We start from the raw sequence: 23,582 nt of genomic DNA, 5'->3' as shown, positions 1-23,582 counted from the left end.
ATCTGGATTTCGTAGAGATTTTATAGTTGTGCCACATATTTAAGGCTCTTGAAAATAATCAATTATGATGCTCGTTGACTTCACAAAGGCTTTTGACATGGTAAACCATAAAATATTATTGGCTATATTACAATATATATATAGGATTTAATATTTTGGCTTCGGAATAAATACCTACTTGATGGTAAAGTATTTGATATACTTGGCATCCCATTATTGGGATTAGTAAGTAGGAAGTAGCTGATGCTAATCAATGGATAAATTAAGATTTAAATATATTACATTAAAATTTTATTTTTTCTAATTATAAATGAGCCCGAAAAGCGGCTCCTAAAAATGAATTACCATTCATAAGTGATAATCACCGAGCATATATCATGGAATTAATTTACGCGTAAACAATAATTCTGTATCGTTTAAAACATTTGCTAAAAATATAGGACTTTATTATTAACATAGCTATTAACGTCACTAAGAAATGGGCACCTATTCTACTCTGAAACCTATATTTTCTTAGGCTCTTTTTAAGCTCTAAAAAAATGCAATGTAATTTGTTATTGATTTTATCACCATTAAACTCCTATGACACGATCCTCCATCTACGGTCTTGATTATACTGATGCAACTAGAATTCAAAACTCTCGTCTAAGGCTTATTTTTTTATTATGGACTCATACAAACACATTGGAAATGTAATTAGATGTCAAGAATGCTTACTGGTATAAAACAGAAAAAACAAATAGGTCCCTATATAAACTAATTAAAAATAATACAGAATAGATAAAAATGAGACTAGATTGCTCAAAAATCACAGATCGAATTTGCCTTACAGAGCTATTAAAAAAATCTAAATCAATTTTAGTATGATTGTATTACTTTCATACATCATTCCATTTATAGGAGAACTACTTGTAATTGGAAGAGGCTCTTGCCTTTTATTCTCAAGTTTGTTTTAGGAACTACAAAAGATATGTTATTAATTAGGTAACATTTTTTATACTTTAAATTATTAACAATATTAAAAATAACTAGTACATCTAATACTTACTCTAACCATATTAAGTTCAGTCAGCATACTTTCATATGAGATCATGTGAGAATAGGTATGTGATGTCTTAAAAAATTTCTTTTGTAATTTTTCGCAGCCATATCAATATGTACCATTGTCTGTTGTGACCAAATAACTGAAGCAAAACTGGTTGAGTATGGGTTGGCGAAGAAACTTATACATTTTTTTTAAAATAAAGTTCTTAAATTTAAAACCCCTCCATATTTATTTGAAAAAGTCTAATCGCACACTAAAGAATTGTTTAAATTAAAGGTAATTTTTATATTCGCTAGGAATGAAACGGCATCTCTTAAGCCAAATGCAGAATTATAGTTGTGATTTAATTTTTTTGTTGAAGAATATTCAACATTAATCAAATAAATCCTTTGATTGACTATTGATGTGTTTTATTTTTTTGCTTTAAGTTTGTCTTTACGACTTATTATTGCTGTTAGTATTATTTATTATCAGCTATATGTAATCTGTAGAAATTCCCAAGCTTTAACTTAAAGTCTTTCTAAGCCAGTTATGTAATGCACAACAAACTTAATTAATTTTGTCAGCAGTTTCTGGAGAGCATGCGATAGGTTTCTCAAAAATTCGAAATCTGCTAATCATTATTCCAAACGAATTTTCCACAATCCGTCTTGCTCTCGAGAGGCGGTAATTGAAAATTTTTTGTTCCTTCGTAAGTGTTCTTTTATAAGGCTTTAATAGGTAAGTTTTCAATGGAAATGCATCATCGCCAACCAAGCACCCATCATCGGGTAATAAACCATGCTCTATTGCTTCCAATATAGAAGATTGTTGAAAAACCGCCCCATCTGACTGTTGTCCAGTAGATCCGACATTAATGTAGCGGAAACAGTAATTATGATCAACAACTGCTAATAAAATGATGCTGTTTGTACCCTTATAATTAAAAAATTCACTTTCACAGTGACTTTGTGCGCGAATAACAACGTGCTTTCCGTCTATAGCGCCATAACAACTAGGAAAGTTCCATGTAGAAAATTAATTTAAAAAATATATAATTTTATAGGTGATGCGTTATTATTGTCCTTTAGTGTATACATTTTCCTAATTTTGGTTTTCAGGTCCACTCTGAAGAAATGCCCGATGACAACGACACACAAGTGGAAGAAGTACCAGTGGTAATGGGATTAAATAAGGCCCATATCAGCTATAAGGGCCCAAGAACAAATATAATCTGTGCTTACCTCATTTAAAGTACAAGATTTACAGGAGAAAGACATCATCTATAATTCGAGAAAGTACCGAGGGATTAACGAGAGAGGATCAGAAAGACTACCTGCATCACATGCTTCAAAGTACATTGCCACACCTATGCAGTCACCTGACGGTTAGACTTCTTCATCAGTACAATCATCTGCATATACCATTTATTCAGATGTACCATCGGAATATAATATAGAATTGCATAAAGATTTGAACAGCTCTGGGAGCAGTTTTGGAAAGTTATTCAGTGAATTGTAATTTTGTCATCCGCATACAGTTTCGATATTCTTCTGGATCTTCCTTGGCCAGTTCAACCAATAATGTGGAAGACGCGCCGTGTGTTTCTCTACGAGATATCCATTGTCGAACCCAACAACGCTTTTCTTTGTCAATTTCTTCTGATAAAATATTAGATAATTCTCCACATATACTCAAAATGCATTTTTGAATAGATAATCTAACAACTGTACTTGGTGCCATTTTAAAAGTGGTAAACTCTTTGAACGCTAAATATTACTACTACCTCCAAAACACTAAAATGCGTGTAGACAACCACTTGAAGAAATAAAAATTTATTTTAGTTACTGGCTTTAGTACTTATTCAAGCTACTGGAACCGTGCAAATCCCCCTTAAGATTCAACTCGCCAAACGTGTATAATAAAAAAGGCATGGTTATTAGTACTCCAAGGATGTCCTAAGGATAAAATAAAAATCAAAATAATCCCAAAAAAATATTACATTTATTAACATAAGGTTCTCAACAAAATACAAAATAAACGCTTTAGGGGAAAACTGACACTTTTGTTGCCTCGTTTCTTCCTAGGAAAACAGAAAAATAGTTTACTAATCGGGAGGAAATAAAGAATGCTCAGATCGCATGTACTTTGGCACCCAAGCGATCGTAGGCATTCATTTTTCTTCCCTGAGTTAGTAATCCACTTTTTAGCTAAATTATTAAGTTAATACACGAAATTACAAATCTGCTCATGTTGATTTGCAACAATCAAAACACTTCACGTTTGTCGTTCACCAGTCTGCACATCTTAAGAAACACTTCAGTCAATCGTCATAAATATTCTATATTTTTAATAAAACTTAAAAATACACTCAAACTGAGCAAGTGTTAAAAAAGAAACGTATGTATATAAAATGACATTGTTCGAGTGTTAAAAATTAAATAATAATTATTGTTCTATCTAGTTGAGAATTAAAACAAGTCTTCATCTTTGATTACGGGCGTTTTCGCCACCTCGAAAAATATTTTGTGAGAGTATTTGTTCTTCACCGTCATTATTTGGGATTTCGCCGGTTTACTAATACTTTTGTTTAATAGTAAAACGGTGTTTTTGATATCGTCTAGTTTGTAACCTAAAAATAAACGCGTTAAAATCGAGCTTTACGTTTCCTTGAACTAGAAAAAGTAAATGATGCACTTTTTTGTAGCTACAAGGCTCCAAAAGTATAAAATTTACCACAGAATCATTGATAAAACATGAAACACTCACCAGTGTAAAATTCCAGTGTAGGAGTCCACATACTAACTTTTTTCATCCTTAAGGCCAAATATAAACTAGCAGCGGCCAGCAGTGAGTCCTTTATCCTTATAGTTTCATATTCCATAAGAGAAAATTCCAGTATATACCTCGCCAAAGTCAAAACTGGCATAGTGACTTTGCCACACTAAAAGTAGCGCAACTGTTTAACAACATGCACCTAATAATACCACTAAAACTCCTACCCTGGCATATCTCCTTAAAAACCTATAACTTATTGGAATGCCCAAGTTAAACCCGATAACTTTTATCAGATTTATCTCCATCCTAATCATTTCCCTTCTGTTATATGCCCCGTCGCAGATGTACAGAAAATCGTCGATCATCGGCGGAATTCTCTCGTCAAATTTACTAGCGACGAACATACTCGCCGCGCCGACCAATTGCAACGTTTCCTTCGACACCACCACTCTATCAAGGTACATGTCAACCAGCTAAAACCTCTTGTTAATGAAACGAAACTTTCCACCAATGCCACCAACTTGCCTTAACGCCCAGATATAAAGTTTCGTGGTTCAGTTCGAAACTTTCCTGGATTTCAACCATCCAGTCCACCAATAGGGACCTCATCCATTTTGTCAGGCACACTTGTTTGTCCATATAGTCACCTACTTGAAAATCCTTCTAAAAAAAAAACAATTTTATTCCTTAAAAACCAAAAGGACTAGAGGAGGCACAGTGGAACGGCTTAGCACAAAATCAGAGGCTTGCTATCGATCTCTTTTACGTAAATAACGTAATAAATATACCTGGACTGCCAATTCAATGAAAAGTAAATGACCACTACTAGGGGGCCGCCATTTTGCGTGATTGTGTTCTTTCGATGTTGGTCACTCTGACAAATTTCAGTTGTGCCAATTGTAGGGAAGCAAAAAAAACAATTACAGTTTTTAAGAGGTTATGTTTACAAATACAAAATAGAAAGTTACATTTGTTACATCTGTGATTTTTCTTATACATCTTTAAGAATTTCATTTTTAAAATTAATGAAAGAAAGTAATCCCCACCTAATCCTTGAGACAAAGCTTTAATTAACTTGGGATAGATGCATGCCCTCATTTAAATGTTCGATTGTATTTACTTATTCAAAATTCAGTTAAAAACACTTTTATTTTCTTTTTATTTTTACTACTTCAACTTATACTTTCCTTCTATGTACAGTGTGTCCACATTAATAGGTACAACCATCTATAAAAATTAAAATATAGATGATTTTATGAGGGTTTGTAATTACCAAGGATTTATATAGTAAAAATAACTCAAAACACTCTTTACATTATATGAGCCGCTCAGAGGAAAAGTGGTATGTCAGTATTTTTTAATTTTTGAGTTATACCATTAATTATGTTTCTACTGGTCTAATATATTCAGTTGAAAACTGGTATAAGTCAAAATTTTAACTTAGCTAAGATAAGAGCTTCCTAACGTTATTCCTCTCAACATAATGGATTCGTTTGCTGGAATAGTAGTATAAGTCAAGGCACCACGCTGTTCCGATGTCGCGCCAGGTCCTATTAAACTCGCTTTTTCTTGTTTAGTCAGGTTTTTTTAGTGTTATGGTACGTAGTGTGTAGATCAGTTACTGTAGCTAAGAAAAAAGATATAATAGAACTTCTTCAGTGGATTACCCCGATTCAGCATCAGTTCTTCCTGGACTTACTGACAGAAGAAGATGCTGCTGCCAGTGGTCCATTATCCGATTCTGATGAAGATTAATTTGTTTAATAACTTGTTCTTACTCTCCTTACTGTAAATTTAGTATGTAAGATAAGTAGTAGTAATGTTGTGCTCTTCAAGCTCTATATTTTTTGAACACTTTTATCAGTAATAGATATTATAGTAAACATCCTACAGCTATTATTTTTCTTTGGTTCATCAGTTTTGTGAAATTTGGTTAACTTTTACGAGGAAAAGTGATATAACTCTCCAAGTTATACCACTTTTCCGCTATGTTTTTGAAAAAAACTTACTGGAAGAATGACATTGGGCGGCAAAAATGTAATTAATGGGCGCAATCAGTAAAAATGTTCACCATGTGAAATTTTAGTACAGGGTTATTATAAATATGTACAAAAAAGTAAAGAATATATTACTGTGATTTTTTAATTCATCTAGATGCAAAATATCAATTTTCTAAGTTTCTATTCTTTCTCTTTCTACGTTTAAATAAGGATTGTGATACATTACCTACATCGCATGTTGCAGACGATATACCCAAGCGTCGTTTACAAATCGCCAAAAACTAGGCAATCCGCAATACTCACAATTGACAATGTTATTTAAAATCAGTCATATCGAGTCGTAATTTTAGAATCCCAATGGTGGTTTAAAAACAATGACAATCAAAAAAATTAATTTAGTTCGTGACAGGTCACACGTCAAACGTCAACGTTGTCAACTTCATTACTTAATATATTTTTTGTTGGCAACACTGGAAATGTTCACAGTGACCAACATCAAAAGGACACAACCCAAGGCCTTCCTTGGACCGACCGGTATACAGGATTACATTTTGACAAATATATTTTTTTAATAGGTGTCTCGGTTAATAATAATTGTTCGGTTAAGTCGATTTTGTTTGGAGCTAGCGTTACAGGTATATAAGTACAGTAAAGTGTGTATGAAAAACACTAGTGTGTTTAGAAGGTTTGAAACAAGAGAATTACAAAAAAATAAAATGTCTGTTTATCAGCATGGTTTTTTGAAAGACCGATACACAACGATTAACTTTTACCACGCAAATTATTTGTGAAACTCTCTTCCCAAATGGGTGTCATACACACTGACCTGTCAAAAGCATTTGACAAGTTGGACTACAGCCTGTTAACGGGCAAACTTGAAGAATGGTTGGCGAGATTTGAAGGAAATACGTTCAGAGAACGCCCAGGGACTTTCTGAACAACATTTCCACTCTTTCAAACAGCTGAAAATTGGATTAGCTTCCAAAAATGAACTCTTATTTTGACAAGGAATCAATTCCTTGGCAGAAAGAAGAGAAAAAGTCATCCTTAACGATGGCTATTAATACTTTGGTAATTAAAATATTCTGTTTTTGTATGACAATACTATAATAATATATTATTAACCGAAACACCTATTACCTCAATGTATATATGAATAATTTATAAAATATGACACGGATATCTCCATATAGCCGTTCCGCTGTGGGACGACCAGACAGACACCTACCTCCTTCTCCCTATAATAATTAAATATATCCATGGCATAATGCGACACCTGATACACATCGTCCCAATTCTCCTTGTCATAGTCAGTCACTCCCTCGGGAACGTCGTGTGCGCCCAAATTGAGTTTCGTCTGCAGTTGTTGCGCCACAAAGGATAAACTGTTAGATTCTTTGCTACAGGTGCTGTCCTTGAGGGAATCGTCCAGGGAACCGGTGGACGCCTTTGAGGATCTAGTGACCGGTCTTTTCGCGCTGAAGTACGTAGAATCGTTACTAGAAAGCCACATGTGGGTGCTGTCAGTCGAGGATGTACGCGTGGTGGGATTTTGTTAGTAATCTTCATGCTGAGATTGGAATAATAGGCAACGAAAACTGACTAAACTTAATGCGGATCTCGACATGTGTCATGCTTATGATAGGTGTACTAGAGAGGCTTGACAATATTAGTTTTATCACTCTCACTAAGAAACATCAAAAAAATGCAGGATGTTGAACTAAAGCAAGAGCAAATTTGGCTTATACAACGTGCCTAAGATAAGGAGTGCCAGTACAGGGATCTCCGTAACCATGAGAGAGAAAGTTGGTTAAATGGGAAGAATTTAGCGGCTTTGGGTGCCCAATAACTAGCCGCTTTAAAATCTAAAAAATTTAATATTTGCTGCTTTGAGTTGTTACAAAAGATTCTTGAAAGTAAATGACACTTTCTCATAGCTACTTCCTTCCCTCTTCAAGATGCCGTTATTAAATTTTAGATCCAACGTTTCGTCTTCGGGCCATTATCACCAACTTTTTTTTCAAATACGGACTTTTCGATATCAAATATTAAAAGTGCTTTTAATTCAGAATTCAACGGTGTATCACCAGTTGTAGTTCAATCGTCTTTTACACCTTTTTCAAGCATTATTGAATATCTTCAAGCAATATTAAATATCTTCGATACCTCAGAAGACAGTAGACTTTTAAAAAATGATCATCATAGAGACATGCTTTTTCATGTTTTTATGCCTAAAATATTTAGAATAATAATAATATTGAAAAAAATCAATCTAACGTTTACTCGGTACAACTAATTTAGTAGAATAACAGTAACAGTAAAAGTCCAACATATAAGAATCTAGGTCGGTAGTAGATGTTCAAAAAGATTTCCTCCATTTTCTAAGCATAAAGAGTATCTCCTTATCGTGGATTTTAACCCATTATTGAGCATCAATGGTGTTATACGCTCAAAAGCGTTGAAAACCAATCTTCGAAGTTCTTCAAAATTGTTTTTGTAAACTTAATTTTCAACAATGCCTCAAAGAAAGAAATCTAAGGGGAGTAATGTCGGGGGAACGTGCTGGCTATTGCGTTCTGATATGCTGATATCTCTTGTTGCAAATCTAGTTAAATAGATATTCCCTAACTAATCTGGTATTATGAGCAGGTGCTCCATCTTGTTAAAACCAATGGTTTCGAATTTCTGCAAGAGGAAAATTATCTAAAGCTTCCTCTACATCGTTTTGCAGTAATTCAAGGTAATGCTCATAATTTAAATTATGGTGGTAATTGAAAGGACCTACAATTCTTATTCTCACAATACCAGCTCACATATTGAATCCAAAACGCCCTTGGTGTCGTACTTCTTTCACTAAACGAGGATTTTCTGTGGCCCAATAATGCCGATTTCTTCTATTGAAAATACCATCTTTCGTTACTATGCTTTCATTAGATCAGATGATCTGGTTAGACATTTTCTTGTGTACCACTCGCAAAATGTCCGACGCCTCTCTGCATGACTTGGGCTTGACAAAGTCTGAATTTATAGGGCTGAAACTCGTATTTTTATATACCTGTATCCTTTCAGATTATGTTCTAACTTACTGAAGGCTCTCTGCCGCTTCTCTGGTTCAAATACATCTGATTCGTGTTATAACAATTTCGATAACTTAAAACGTAACAAGCTAGCATATCTTTAGAATTCTTTCGAAAAAGCTTTATAAAATCGGTGTTTATGAACATCTAATAAAGCTTTTTATCTCCTACCTAGTAGATAGACTGCAATTTGTGAACTTTAATGGGTTTCCATCATCTAATTTTTTTTTTATCAATTTTTGTTTTATCAATGACATTTCCACAAGTATTGGCATGAAGATTTTTCGTCTTGTGACTGCATGCAGCTTCAGGCTGAGCTCGATAGCTTATTATTTTGAATGGTGTGGAATTATACAGACTACCACTTAATCTTCAGAAATATAAGAAGATGTCAATTTCCTTGCTCAAAGGTGAGATTGACTTCGGTTAATTAATAAATGATACCACACATCCAAATTGTGACTCTGTTGGTGCCCTGGGGGTCTGTGTTGATAAAAAGCTTACCTTTAATACTCATCCATCACAAGATCTTCCTTAAAGACCCTAGGCTTCATTATAAGATTAACAGAACTATTTTCTAATACTTCAAGCAGGTTAATTTCGTTTAACTCTCTAGTGAAATCACACCTACTGTATGCCTCTCTAGTATGGTTTCCTAATTATGCAGTGCATATTCACAGGCTGGAATCAGTTCAACGAAAATGTTCCAAATATATTAGTTTTAAGTTGGATGGTGTATACCCTGAGGGATTTTATTATTGTTTTCAAGGTTTGATGCACCGTCTCTTCAGCAATCTACTGTTAGTGGTAGTTTGGTGTTTTTATTTAAAATATGTAACAATCAAACTGAATCTCTAGACGTCCTATCAGCTTTGAATTTTGCTATTCCCTACATCCATACAAGAGGACACAGTGTATTTTCTCTTGACACTTATGGCACGAAATTGGCCAAGAAAGAGCCTATATGTAAAGCATGCAACTGGTTCAATGACGTTCAATTACAGATTGATGTTGTTGATCTGTTTGGCACAAGCTTGAATAATTCAAACCTGCTGTTTCAGATGGAATTAGTTGTTTAAGGTATTTAATGTAACGCCTACCTGTTAGTTTCATATTGTACCAGTTAATGAGTTTGATATTGGCTCATATGAATAAAACAGGAGCACATGCTTTTTGCTTGAGTTTTTTGAGATAAACACATTTCGATTTAATGCAACAAAAAAAGACGGAGGTAGAGTAAAAGCATGTGCTTCACTTTATTAATATGACCCAATGTTATTTGTTGCACTACTGAATTTATTGTATTATCTGTTGGTATTTCAATAATTGACTTTAGGATTTGTTTCCTGTTGCACCATAAAACTTTGAATTTGAATATCAGATTTTCTTTCATTTAAAAACTTTTTTACAAAATAAATTGAAATATGTAAAGTGTACAGTGAAATAATTCATAAGTTAATGTCAAACTCAAGCATCTCTATGACTACCATTTTGTTTCCGAAGCCTACTTTCTTCTGAAGCATGGAAAATATTTAAGAATGCTTAAAAAAGTTCTAAAACATGATTGAACTACAACTTGTTTTTTTTTTATTGCAATACTCTACAAACACCATGAAGTTGGTAATTACATGTAAAGTCCTAAGTTACAGATTAATTAAGCATTAAATTTAAAACAGGAGATAATGTAACTTAAAAAATAAAAATTATAATAAGAATATAATATAAAACTTATAAATAATTAACAGAGATAAAAAAGAAACAAGAACAATCACAAAAGGGGTCTTAATCTGGTATAGTATTCCCAACTCAAATATAATAGTTAAATGGAAAATCACAGTAAAGGTTGCAAATCTTTTAAAGAAGTACTCAAACTGTCTATCTTAGCTTGAGTAAAAACTTCATTTGCAACAGTCATCACTCAGTTAAATAGGGATAAGTTGATATTTGGATCATTAAAGAATTTTTGATCATTTGGAAACCTAAGATTAATTTTTGGTACATTTAGTTGAATATAATTGACCAAGTTACAGTCTTTATAGTTGGAAGTTATTTAATATATTGTATAAAAATATCACAGCTTTTGTCTTTCTTCTATTTAAAAGAGTTTTAAAACTGTCCAGCATACTTTTATAAGACACTTTGTATGGATAAGAGTTATTATTCAAAACATAAACTGCAGAAACCTTTTTTTGGACTTTCTCTATTTGGTCTATGTGCACAGATTCTAAAGGCATCCATATTTGAGAGGCATATTCAAGCTGAGGTCTTTTGAAGTCGTTAGTATTGCAGATAAGAAAACCCAATGCTTCAAGGATGTAGAAATGACTATTAAACTTGAAGTTAGACTAAAATAGAACAGTCAGGTCTTAAACCTCACTGACTCAACTAAGATCATAATTTCCAATATGATACTGGTTGAAATTTAAGGTTTTCCAGTAAGAGCAGAACACTTTTTCTCATTTAAAGCCGTTTAAATCCGTTGAATTACGTTAATATACCGTTGAAATCGAAATTAAAAGCACTTTTAATATTTGATATCGAAAAACCAGGTCTGTATTTGAAAAAAAAATTATGGTGGCCTGAAGACGAAACGTCGGATTAAAAATTTTATAACGGCATCTTAAAGAGGGAAAAAAGTGACTATAAGTCATTTATTTCTCTAATACACTCAGCAGAAAAAAATTTTTTTTTGAAAATTTAATTTTTTTCGGAAATATTTTTTAGATTTTAAAGCCGCGTATTATTGAGCACTCCAAGCCGCTAAATTGCTATCTTTCATGGTTGCGGAGATCCTTGTACTGGCCCTACTTATCTTGGGCATGTTGTATACTGTGGAATGACTTGTTTTTTCCGACTATATAAAACCCTACATAAAGATCTAATCATGGTATTTTTTTTTAGTAACTTATACAGGTCTAAAATATGATATCGTCTTTAAAAGCTCTCTAAAAGTTCTCTTTAATAGTAAGGGAGATACCTTGCAGTTACAACCAAAAAGGGACACAGATTCTGTATTTTGCAATAAAGTGGAAGTACTCCCAGGAACTTTCAAAAAAATTAATGTTTCTTATTCAGGGACATTCAAAAGTGTCCGAGTGGTAAAACTATTTTTGTGCACCAATAACAGTATTAAAACCATCAATTCCAAACTACTTTACTAACAAATTTACTAGCACTTACATTTCTTCCAAGGCGCTACTATACAATGACTCCTCCTTATCAGTTTTTTCAAATTCATTGCTGAGCCTCTTTTTAGTGGTAGCGACCACCCCGGTCCCCTTTTCCTTCTCTTTCGGTTTCACAGCCGTTTGACTCGGATACACCGTCGGCACTTTACTGGTGGCCCTCGTGGTGATTTTATTAGCAACGGGAGCGGACGGCGGCGCCAAATTTTCATTAGGTTTCCGTTTCTGTTGCACCGTTTTTACCGACGGTAACACTTTCGATTGCACCGTTAATTTCTTGATAGTTTTGGCGATTTTTGCGCCGCCGTCCGTGTTTGTATTGTTCTCTCCATTGTTCGTTAAATCGCCCAAGGCGCTTCTTTTGACGATTTTATCTTTTGACGGGGAACAATCCGCCTTCCGTTTGCCCCTGATTATTTTGTTGATCTTGTCGCCTATGCCTTTATTTAAGGTTTCCATTTGATGGGGGTTGGAGCAGTGGATCGTTCTGGTTCTGGTCGTTATTCCGGTGTTTACTCTGAGGGCTACCTTTGGAGGAGCCATTTCTCTGTCTGGTCGGTTGACGTCGATATTTTTGGTAAATGTTTGGATATAGTCTGAAAATCCATAATAGCATTAAAACAACATAACTTCAAGGAAAAACTACAGTCACTGGCTAAATACCTCTTTTAAAACTACCGGCGGAAAATAATCCTATTAAACGTGATGGTTTTTTTCAATAAATTAAATATGACTAAACGGCAGGTAAAGAATACCAGCCCGACCGACCGACCGACCGACCCGGGCCTATGTGACTTTTCTCAGGCGCAACCCTCCCGGTTTTTGTAAGAAGACAATGAGGGCTGGGGGCCTTGACCTACCCTAATCTGCTAATATAAATGCTTTGTGAAATTTTGAGGAAGCAGCAAAGAATTTGGGGTTGACAAAAACTTTTTAAGAAAGCACCTTGAAAACTGATCAATTTAATTTGAAACTGATTTAAAACATGCTTTATTGTCATAAATATTGTTGATAAAGCTACTTATAATATAAAACATGAACATAAATCGACATATTACTAACACATAATTTAAAAAAAAAAGTTCAACATATAGTAGCAAAAACAATAATAACACAAAATTTAATTTAAAATTCAAGACGAAATGAGTTAAAATTTTATGAGAGTAACATCACAAAAATAATATAAAATATAACATGACAAAAAATCTAACGTTTAAATCTTTATTAATTATTCGGGCCTATTCCCAATTATCTTCAAAAAACTCTTGATACTTGCTTTTAAGCAGTTCCGTTAAGGACTTTTTAAAGCGAGGAGGACTTTTAGAGGCTTTGATGCAATTTGGAGGATGGTTAAAAATTTTAATGCTCAAGTATGTAAGGGAATTCCATGTTCGTTCACTTTTCGGGGTTTGCATTGGAATATTGTGTGGTATTGTAATGTTTTGAGGAGCCAGTATTTATAAGATATGATTTATATTTTTTATATATTAGGCAAGCAGACTCAACAGTAAACAAGCAACACAAGGTAAGTATTTTTAAATCTTTAAGTTGGGGTCTACATGAGTCCTGTGGAGATCTATGACACATATATCTAATGGCTCTTTTTTGCAAAATAAGCAAACACAGAGTTAAAAAGCCCTTGACTACAGCAACCCAAAAATGCTATTCTTTACCGTAAGTGACTTTCCATCAAAGAAAAGTAGACCGATTTCATTTGAATGAAATCACTCGAACAGCATAACATCCTCTAGCCAGTTTTTGCCTCAATGAGTTGAACTGATATATGGCCACAAAACTTCAGTTTATCATCAGTTTGAAAATACAAACTTAAAACTTAACAATTCAGTCTTATCTATATTTAAAGACAAAACACTGTTTAACCATTAATAAACAAAATCTTCAGAAATTGTTCTTGTTAATGTGCATTTATTATTGTCTGCCCATAAGATGATGGTGTCATCTGCAAAAATAGCAAAGAATCCTCTTATCTGGAGAGATGCCAGGTCATTTATATACAATAGAAATAAAATGGGAGAGAGAATCAAACCCTGAGCAACTCCATGGCTCACTACAAAAAGCTGAGACAAAGTGTCATTTGACTGACCAGACTATTTTCTGTCTGACAAAAAATATTTAAGCCATTCTAGAGCAACTCCCCTAAACCCATATCTAAAAAGCTTACTGAGCAGTATTCCATGGTTGACAGTCAAAGGCTTTAGAGAAGTCACAGAATACTGCTGCAGCAAACTGACCATCATTCAAGCTCAAGTATAAAGGAATAAAAACATTGCATCTCTTGTGCTAGTGCGCTCTCGAAAATCAAATTGACATTCACTTAATATGTTATTTTTAGTTCTTACTTTGACCAGTTTCCCAAAAACCTTAGACAGGCAGGGCAAAAGTGAAATGGGTCTGTAATTTATGGGGTCATTTGGTTTGTCACCTTTAAAGAAAGGTGTCACAAGGGAAACCTTAAAATTACTTGGAAATGTTGCATCAAAAAAAACATTTATAGCATGAACCATTGAGCCCAGAGCTTCATCAGGTAAACTCTGCTAAAAAATTTATGAGTGTGATCTGTTAACATCACACTTATCAACATTTTCATATTTTTCCAATAAAAATACTTTTTTTGTGTAAATAATGACTCTCTGACCAACTCCCTGTATATTTTCAGGTCCAGATTCGTTTGCAAGGTAACAAAATTGAACCTTCTTTTAAAACCTACTAACTTATTACACAGCATTACAGTATACCAAGATTGGGGTTCCCTGAATTCTCAGGTAGATAGTGTCGACAGCATTTTTAATCGTGTTTTTATTATGAACACATCTGAATTATTTCGGATGTTTTCACAAGACATAGACAAGGGAATATTTTCACTTATGTTATCTCCCCTTGATACATTAATAAATTATTGCCCTACTTAACTTTTTCAGAATTTTCCCAACATCTCTACCACTTTTACAATTTATTGGTGGGTGGAGAAAATAAGTGAAAATGTTCCCTTGTCAATAACTTTAACATTTATTTAAAAAAATATCTGATTTATTATATTAAGTTTTATAGATTCACTGTGAATTGATTGAATTCACTCAACTGCCTGGAAGAAATTAAAATATTCTTCCAGGCAGTTGAGTTAGTTACTCTGTGTGTTCACTGTGAGATGATTGACTTCACTCAACTGCCTGGAAGTATTCAACTGCACATTTTTTGAGCATTTTCCGAAATCACAGAAAAGATTTTTTTCAGAATTTTCACCAAAAGTCCTGTCATTTTTTAGGTGATATTACACAGAAATTGCCAATTTTTAACCCTAATCATGAAATCCGATAACCTTGCTGGAACAAAACTTTTTAAAATTTAACGGACTATTCTTCAGTCTATGCTATGAGACTTTGTCTATCTGTAGGACCTTCTACTAGCATACATGGGAATGTAAATGTATTAAATGAATGTCCTAAAGGTAAAAAATTGGATCTTCTAGAAAAATTGGATGTGTTCGTAAAGCTGATTATTCCTGTTTCTTTCTTACAGTCAATCTGATGATGCCTATATAGTACAAGCAAAACACATGTAGTTCTATCTGTCTCTATATTGTTAATATTTGGTTCATTGAAGAATTTCAAACTACTAAATGAATCGTTTTTATTTAACATTTATTAATATTTCGTTAAACATTTAAAATTCCTTGAACATATTTAATGTTTAAAGTGTTAATTTAACAGTTCAAAGTTGATTTAATTTACCTTGTTTTTTTTTCTCAGTGTGGAGTATTTCTTTAAAAAATTGTGAGCTACAGTGAGCAATATTTACAATTAATAGCAGTAAAGAAGTTTTGAGATTGCAACATCAAGATTTTTTACTCTTTAGTGGACACACATAATTAGACTATAACTGGGAAGCAATTTAAAACATTTTCAACAGTAATAATATAGAGAAGCGCGGATTTGAGGTATAATAACATGAATATGAATTGAGGATTTAGACACTTAAACCAAATTTGGTTAGGCCATTGTTCTTATTAATAAATCACTTTTTTTGAGAATAGGTTTATGCGAGAATTATAATATTTTTAAAAAGATTTTAGTCCCACAAAGAGCACTTCTTTTCCAATATTTTCATGGAGGAACAATCCTTCTCAGTTAAAATCAATTTGCTCATAATCATTCATTAGTCATTAAAATAAAGGATCTTAAAGATGGGTTTATTCACACTAGAATGTTTGTATACTAGTACATGTATGAATGTTAATATATTGTCCTCTAAGAAATATGTTGCACAATGCCCTGTTTTGTCAAACAAAGCCGTGTATCATGTTCATCTATTTGAATTCTAAATGACAAAAAAAAGTAAAATATCTCTTATTATAGATGCAGAAGCTATAGGAGACCAGAAACTTATAAAATCTCTAAACTATTATTATTTTGCATTCACTTTTCAGTATAAATTCACAGAAATGTTATTTTCTAGTATCCACTGGGTTGGGTTTAACCTTTCTAAACTACTTCTTTCTAATGAAGTCAGGCAATGCAATATAAACAGTAGGACCTGTATAAGTAATATGCCTTTGGACTGCAGAGTGTCAGGCAAAAGCTACAAATGTTGATTGTATTACAATTATGTAATATTCTTTTCTGCATAAATCTTATGACAGCTTTACAACAAAGCAACAAAAGGTGGTCGAAAATTGAAATGAACAGATAAGCAATTGTTGTTTTACTTGCACCAACTCATATTATTACACCTTATTAGTCATAACTAATTATTGATTCAACTAATGAAACCTACACAACTTTAAGAATTTTGAAGCTTAAAACAAGTTCATAAAACTTGAATATAAGTTTTTAGTGTAAGACCCTGTTTATTTTCTAAAGAGTTGAAATATTTTCTTAGTCATTAAGATGAAATTTATCGGTCTGACCGAAAAGAGGTCCAGGATATTTACAAAACTAAAGCTAGCTCAGCAGTACCGTAAGTAACCAAATACAGATTACACTTAGCGTTTCCCCTCGGGAATTATTTTTATGGGTTTCAGTAAAAGAGTCTGAGATAAATATTTGGTTTATAAAATTCATTTGAGTTTTGGTCACTAAAGAGTGAAGTTATTTAATAAAAACAATAAAGGGTGTTGCGACGTGAAATAAGCTGTGTTGGTTTAATGTAGTGTTTTACTACAAGAAAGGGTAAGTGTTATCACAGAGTATGCTTATTTCTATCTTATTGATTACACCGATATTTTACCTTTTTCATTAAAAATTTGATTAATGAAATGTTTTAATGACTGATTGTTGTTTGTCTTGCCTGTGTTGTTGTGACGATTGTTTATTGTTTTTTGTTAAGATACTGAGCTGGTCTGGGACCATTGCACAGCTCTTTGTATTTAACAAGGCTTTGTATCTGGAGAGGACCCTCGCGTTTTGGTGTCCATTGCACCCCTCAGTACAAAGTGTGTTATCGTCAAGTGGTCTAGATCGGAGATTGCTGTCTCAATCTCATGTTTTATGATAATGTTTTTGGTAGCATTTTGGCTATGGTTTGTGAGTAATGTAGTGCTCACGTTTTGGCATATTGAATGATTGTATATCATTCAATATCAGTACGTTGTCGTTACTGGGACATTTAACAATCAGATAAAAGTAATAAATTGGTAAATAATGAATTTTGGGATATTAAAGTAAAGTCGTTAAATGTTGGTGAACATGAATTAAATGGTTATCGTAAAAGTAAAATCACTGAGCAAGTTTAAAACATATTAATTCATATTTTTCATATTAATGAGTTTTGCTTAACTTCTTTTTTTTATTAATTAATTTTACGAAATAAGTGTGCTCAGGTTACTTTTATTATTTTAGGTCTACACGTCTACATCTCTACTTTGGAGTCACCCAAGCGCCCAGTTGTTTATTCTATTTTTATGATTTATTTTGATTATTTTGGACTATTTTGAATTTCTTTAACGTATTAAAAATTATAAAATTATTTAAATGACGCTCACAGGTTTTAATTATTATATTAGTGACATAGTCAACATGTATTTTCCAATTGACATAGGTTCTCGTCTAGAAAAGTACTTTATGAATTGAACCCTGTCAATTTCGTCAATGCAAGCACACTTCTTCATATCAGTGCAATCAATCTGCCAATTTGTTGCAAAGCAAATGTGGTAGATCAAGATATTATAACTGTAGATTTATAGTGATGAAATATAGGGAAGGATAAAAAAAATTGTGAAGTAATTGCCACCCACATCTAAGATTTTGCAGATAATAATTAAATTCACACAAGAAAGCAGTTTTAGGTGAGCATTTTGAAGCTTTTCATGTCATATAAAAATGCATACTGCCACTTTAATTTGTATAAATAAGTTGGCTATTTTAAGGTATAGATGTGGATGTTTTGGTATTATAATAGAAACGGGTTGAAGTTGAAGAAGTAGTCCATACTTCCAGTGGAGTTAATATGTCAATGGGTAGCTAAAAATGCTTCGGTCATCCTCCACTAAATTTATTTAAAAATTAATAATCCTTAATAATGTCCATCATCAGGGATACAAATCGACATTAATTAAATTAACATGTAGGTATTCATGAAAACCCTCAATTTGTATCTCTGATGATGGACATGTTATATGTCTGAAACATGTAGGATTATTAATTTTTAAATAAATTTAATGGAGGATGACCGAAGGATTTTTAGTTACCCATTAAGAAATGGGTTATTTTAGCATAATTCAAGAAGAGTACTGGATCTGAAGTGGTCTAACAAAAACATCATTTTTTAAGGTTAGATTTAAATAAAACCTGAAGTAACTTATACAAACTTAATCATTTGCCTGCCACAAGACTTAACAGAGCCAAACTTACCTAATAAGAACAGGAACGCTAAATTTAAATGCTCTTATCAATGCTTATTTACTGCTGAAAACAACAATAATCTTGATCTATGTGGTAGGAATGTCAACAAAAAATAAAAATTCGTTAAAACTGTTCAAATAATTTGAAGGCACGTGGAACGTCGGTCAGGTTGGTATTTAAATATTAAATTTTGATGTATCGAACTGGGAAATGGTTTATATGCATTTAAATGCACCTAAGGGAAATAAACAAATGTCATGGTTGAACCCACCCCACCGGAAGCTTTGGCGCCCTTTTTACCGATTTCATCAAATAAATATTGAAATTATTAAGATTGCCTGATATGAAACTTATTGTATATTATTGAATGCCCTTTTTGAATATAAATTTAGTAGCATCCCTGATGAAAAAAAACGACAAAAAATAGATTAAAAATGGAGGCAAGCTTCAGGGAGCTTCCCGAAGTTTTACTATGTAAATCAATGGTTGTCCCAGAAGTAAAGATATCAATAAGGTTTGTTAATTATAGTTGACTTACCGACTTTTTAAAAAACCCACTTATTTTTGTAAAAATCATATATAAAATGCACATAAAAGTCCGTTACAACATAACGACGTGACAGACGGTAAAGCTCGTACGTTTTTCGGTTTCTGAACCAAACGACCGTTTCATTGTTTGATTTTCAGCTGTTTCTTGTGATTGGTCATCAGAAAAATTGGGTGATTTTATTGGTCGACGCACTTACGCCATCTGTGCTTAGAGATGTTAAACTGTAAAGAACAGATGTTTTCACATAACCTCTAAATTGGATTGAATGACGGGATGTAAACATACGTGAGTTTTGAGAAAAGAAATTTTTTATAGCTTTGATTAAATTAGATTCAAGATTCTTCTTATTGACTAACATGAATAAAGAAGTATCCCGTGAGGTTTTTCATTTGCAGACAGTTAAAAGTAATATTCGCCACTACACTATAATTTTTCTTACTGGTGGTTTACCACCCCTTGGAAAAGAATTTTTACAGACCTTCCAATCATGTATACAATGGCCATAGATAGCATCTGATTCTGAATCTAAAAAGTAGCAAAATCCCCATAGTTCCTGTAATAAATTCATAGAAATTCTTCCTTTACAAATGCTGTGATAATGAATGTCGAGGAGTAAGTCACCTTTAGCTTATACATACATAATAAAATCAATTCCATGGAACCACCTGTTCTAAAGAAACTAACAGGCCCTAAGAAAATTTCATGATTTTCAGAGAGAAGTTTAGATATTATCAATGCATAATTTCTGCAATAAAACATGACTTGGTATACTGTTTAAAGTCAAAATTGTATTAGTTTGTTTATTGCAATTACAATGTTTCCACTAAACTACCCCGGATACCTAAAGGAGTCTTCAGGGAGCTTTAGTAATCCTCAATATTTAAATTTGTCAGAGACATCTTGATACTTAATTGGAACTAAAAACCTTTGATTTTATTTTTGTATTTCAAGTATAATTATTAAATTATTTATTTTAATCCTCCTTCAAGTTTACCTAAAATTTCAAGAAAATAAAATACAAGCTGAGAGTAAATTACACTACCCAGGTTAGTAATTTTTGAGTGGATTTAAGATATTTATTAAATTTTTCAAATATATTTGATATATTATAATGAATGTGTCTTTGTTCGACCATTACAAAGGTCTTATTATTGTTGATTCATATATTTTTGTATGATGTTCGGTTGATTTGATCACCATGGTTTTTTCCAGAGCCTGATCTTGTATTACTAATTTGTCTTCCTACCTTTTCAGTCTTAGATGTCTTAATGATGCTCAGTCTCTGATTGATGTTATATATATACACTGATTTTCAAAAGACTTTTCACAGGATTGATCACTATTTCATTAAATACATTATTTTATCTATACTTACTTAGTAGGTTTTAGATCCAAATTATTTAAAGCTATGTCAGGTGTACTTCAAGGTTCAAATCTGATTTTGCTATTATTTATTTTGTTTATTAACAATTTGATTAGCTAATCAGCTACCATAGGCTGGCCTTTTGCCTATGATTTAAAGTTATTCTTCAACATGACTGATTGTTTCTTCATAATTATATGGATTTCTTGGAGACTTCTTGTGCTGGCAACAGTCATTTAAGATCAAAGATCTCAATTACTTACAACTATTATTGTATCAACACTACCATCACCTTCAACTCTGAATTTACCGATATATCATATTTTAATAGTGTTGTGATATCTAACCATGAAGAAACTTAGGTTTATAATTAGATAGATAGTGGTGCCAAAAAATTAATACATTTTACACAAGTCAAGAAAATAATACGATATCAATATACAACTTACTATATGAAAAGAGACAATAGGTAAAAATAGGCTTGGGATTATTATTAGCAAAAACAATTTTTTTTAAACAATGGAGAATTAAAATACTCGTTATATGAATAAAATGAATTTTGTTGTAAAACTTGTGTTTTTTTTGCATTTAAAATGTTTGAGACTGAGTGACCTAATTTCGACAGGTAGTCTGTTGTAAAATCTTGTACAATAATAATTGAGAGAAAACCTGCTTTTGTAAATTCTTGTCTAGTTAATAGCTATATCTTGAAATTACAAAACAGTTTTACCACCAACCAAAACCTTTGGTTTGACTGTCTCGTAATTTGAGTGTCGCACCAAAGGTTCCAACCATAGTCCTATAACTTCTTTGGTTCTTCTTCATATACCCATGAACTTTCTTTTACAAACAACTTAAAAGACATCTAAGTATGTATGCACAAGGTAGTGTCAAAATTCCCAAGTCTCTGAATGTAGATCTTACATCATCTCTATAGACAATACCAGCAAGAAAACTGACAGCCCTACATTGCATCGCAAATAACTTGTAAATTAGAAACTCTTAGAGCTTTACTACAGAGTCAAGAGTTTCAGTTAAGGTTAATTATTGCATCAGGTAATATGTAACCAACTTCTTATTGTTGGGCAAGTTGTCTGTAAAGGCAGGTCTAAATATCATGAAACATTACAGTATACAGTCTTCAACAACTTTGTCAAATAAATTGATATTCATTTGAAGAATAGAGAAAACTTCAAACTTTAAATCTAACTTCACTTCTGCTGCTCAGATCGGTTTAATTTTTGTTTTAAAAGATTCTTTGTTTAACGTTCTTAAGCTTTCATTGAAAAAATCACGAAAATCAATAAAGTAGATTTTTTTTATGCAACTTTTTGAAAATCATGTCGAGGAATGAAAACAATTTTAAGTAAATTGAGCCGTAACTTCACTTCTGCTGCTCAGATCGGTTTAATTTTTGTTTTAAAAGATTCTTTGTAATGTTCTTAAGCTTTCATTGAAAAAATCACGAAAATCCGTAAAGTAGAATTTTTTTCATGCAAATTTTTGAAAATCATGTCGAGGGGTAAAAACAGTTTTAGGTAAATTGAGCCATAACTTCACTTCTGCTGCTCAGATCGGTTTAATTTTTGTTTTAAAAGATTCTTTGTAACGTTCTTAAGCTTTCATTGAAAAAATCACGAAAATCAATAAAGTAGATTTTTTTAATGCAAGTTTTTGAAAATCATGTCGAGGAATGAAAACAATTTTAAGTAAATTGAGCCGTAACTTCACTTCTGCTGCTCAGATCGGTTTAATTTTTGTTTTAAAAGATTCTTTGTTACGTTCTTAATCTTTCATTGAAAAAATCACGAAAATCGATAAAGTAGATTTTTTTTTAATACAAGTTTTTAAAAATCATGTCGAGGAATGAAAACAATTTTAAGTAAATTGAGTCATAACTTCACTTCTACTGCTTAGATCGGTTTAATTTTTGTTTTAAAAGATTCTTTGTAACGTTCTTAAGCTTTCATTGAAAAAATCACGAAAATCAATAAAGTAGATTTTTTTTATGCAAGTTTTTGAAAATCATGTCGAGGAATGAAAACAATTTTAAGTAAATTGAGCCGTAACTTCACTTCTGCTGCTCAGATCGGTTTAATTTTTGTTTTAAAGGATTCTTTGTAACGTTCTTAAGCTTTCAATGAAAAAATCACGAAAATAAATAAACTAGATTTTTTTTTATGCAAGTTTTTAAAAATCATGTCGAGGAATGAAAACAATTTTAAGTAAATTGAGCCGTAACTTCACTTCTGCTGCTCAGATCGGTTTAATTTTTGTTTTAAAAGATTCTTTGAAACGTTCTTAAGCTTTCATTGAAAAAATCACGAAAATCAATAAAGTAGAATTTTTTTTATGCAACTTTTTGAAAATCATGTCGAGGAATGAAAACAATTTTAAGTAAATTGAGCCGTAACTTCACTTCTGCTGCTCAGATCAGTTTCATTTTTGTTTTAAAAGATTCTTTGTAACGTTCTTAAGCTTTCATTGAAAAAATCACGAAAATCAATAAAGTAGATTTTTTTTATGCAAGTTTTTGAAAATCATGTCGAGGAATGAAAACAATTTTAAGTAAATTGAGCCGTAACTTCACTTCTGCTGCTCAGATCGGTTTAATTTTTGTTTTAAAGGATTCTTTGTAACGTTCTTAAGCTTTCAATGAAAAAATCACGAAAATAAATAAACTAGATTTTTTTTTATGCAAGTTTTTAAAAATCATGTCGAGGAATGAAAACAATTTTAAGTAAATTG

At 32.3% G+C, this 23,582-nt stretch overlaps 1 protein-coding gene across 4 annotated transcripts; it reads right to left on the bottom strand.

Moving 5' to 3' along the window:
• Positions 1-3,347: 3,347 nt before the first annotated feature.
• LOC126743590 (G2/mitotic-specific cyclin-B3-like) lies at positions 3,348-19,618 on the bottom strand. Of its 4 annotated transcripts, none has more exons than XM_050450752.1 (7): positions 19,460-19,618; positions 12,060-12,660; positions 7,031-7,301; positions 4,328-4,465; positions 4,027-4,275; positions 3,794-3,968; positions 3,348-3,656 (listed from the first exon to the last, which is right to left on the bottom strand). In XM_050450752.1, exons 2-7 carry the CDS (start codon positions 12,605-12,607, stop codon positions 3,496-3,498), a joined length of 1,542 nt encoding a protein of 513 aa, XP_050306709.1. In that variant the 5' UTR covers positions 12,608-12,660; positions 19,460-19,618; the 3' UTR covers positions 3,348-3,495. The 4 variants fall into 4 exon arrangements, with proteins under 4 accessions (XP_050306709.1, XP_050306711.1, XP_050306712.1 ...); XM_050450754.1 differs by having other exon boundaries at positions 4,328-4,462; XM_050450755.1 differs by having other exon boundaries at positions 7,031-7,280.
• Positions 19,619-23,582: the final 3,964 nt, after the last annotated feature.

This window comes from Anthonomus grandis, chromosome 13 (assembly GCF_022605725.1).
Source record: "Anthonomus grandis grandis chromosome 13, icAntGran1.3, whole genome shotgun sequence".
NCBI classification, from domain to species: Eukaryota; Metazoa; Arthropoda; class Insecta; order Coleoptera; family Curculionidae; genus Anthonomus; species Anthonomus grandis.
This window is presented reverse-complemented; position numbering and strand designations above follow the sequence as displayed.

What these genes read in the sequence shown, in the direction of transcription:
- LOC126743590 (XM_050450752.1), bottom strand. Translation starts at nt 12,607, where the DNA reads ATGGCTCCTCCAAAGGTAGCCCTCAGAGTAAACACCGGAATAACGACC. An exon ending in CTTTATATCTGGGCGTTAAG is followed by an intron (nt 4,276 to 4,327) that starts GCAAGTTGGTGG and finishes AAGAGGTTTTAG; the next exon opens with CTGGTTGACATGTACCTTGA. An exon ending in TACACTGGAATTTTACACTG is followed by an intron (nt 3,657 to 3,793) that starts GTGAGTGTTTCA and finishes GTTTATTTTTAG; the next exon opens with GTTACAAACTAGACGATATC.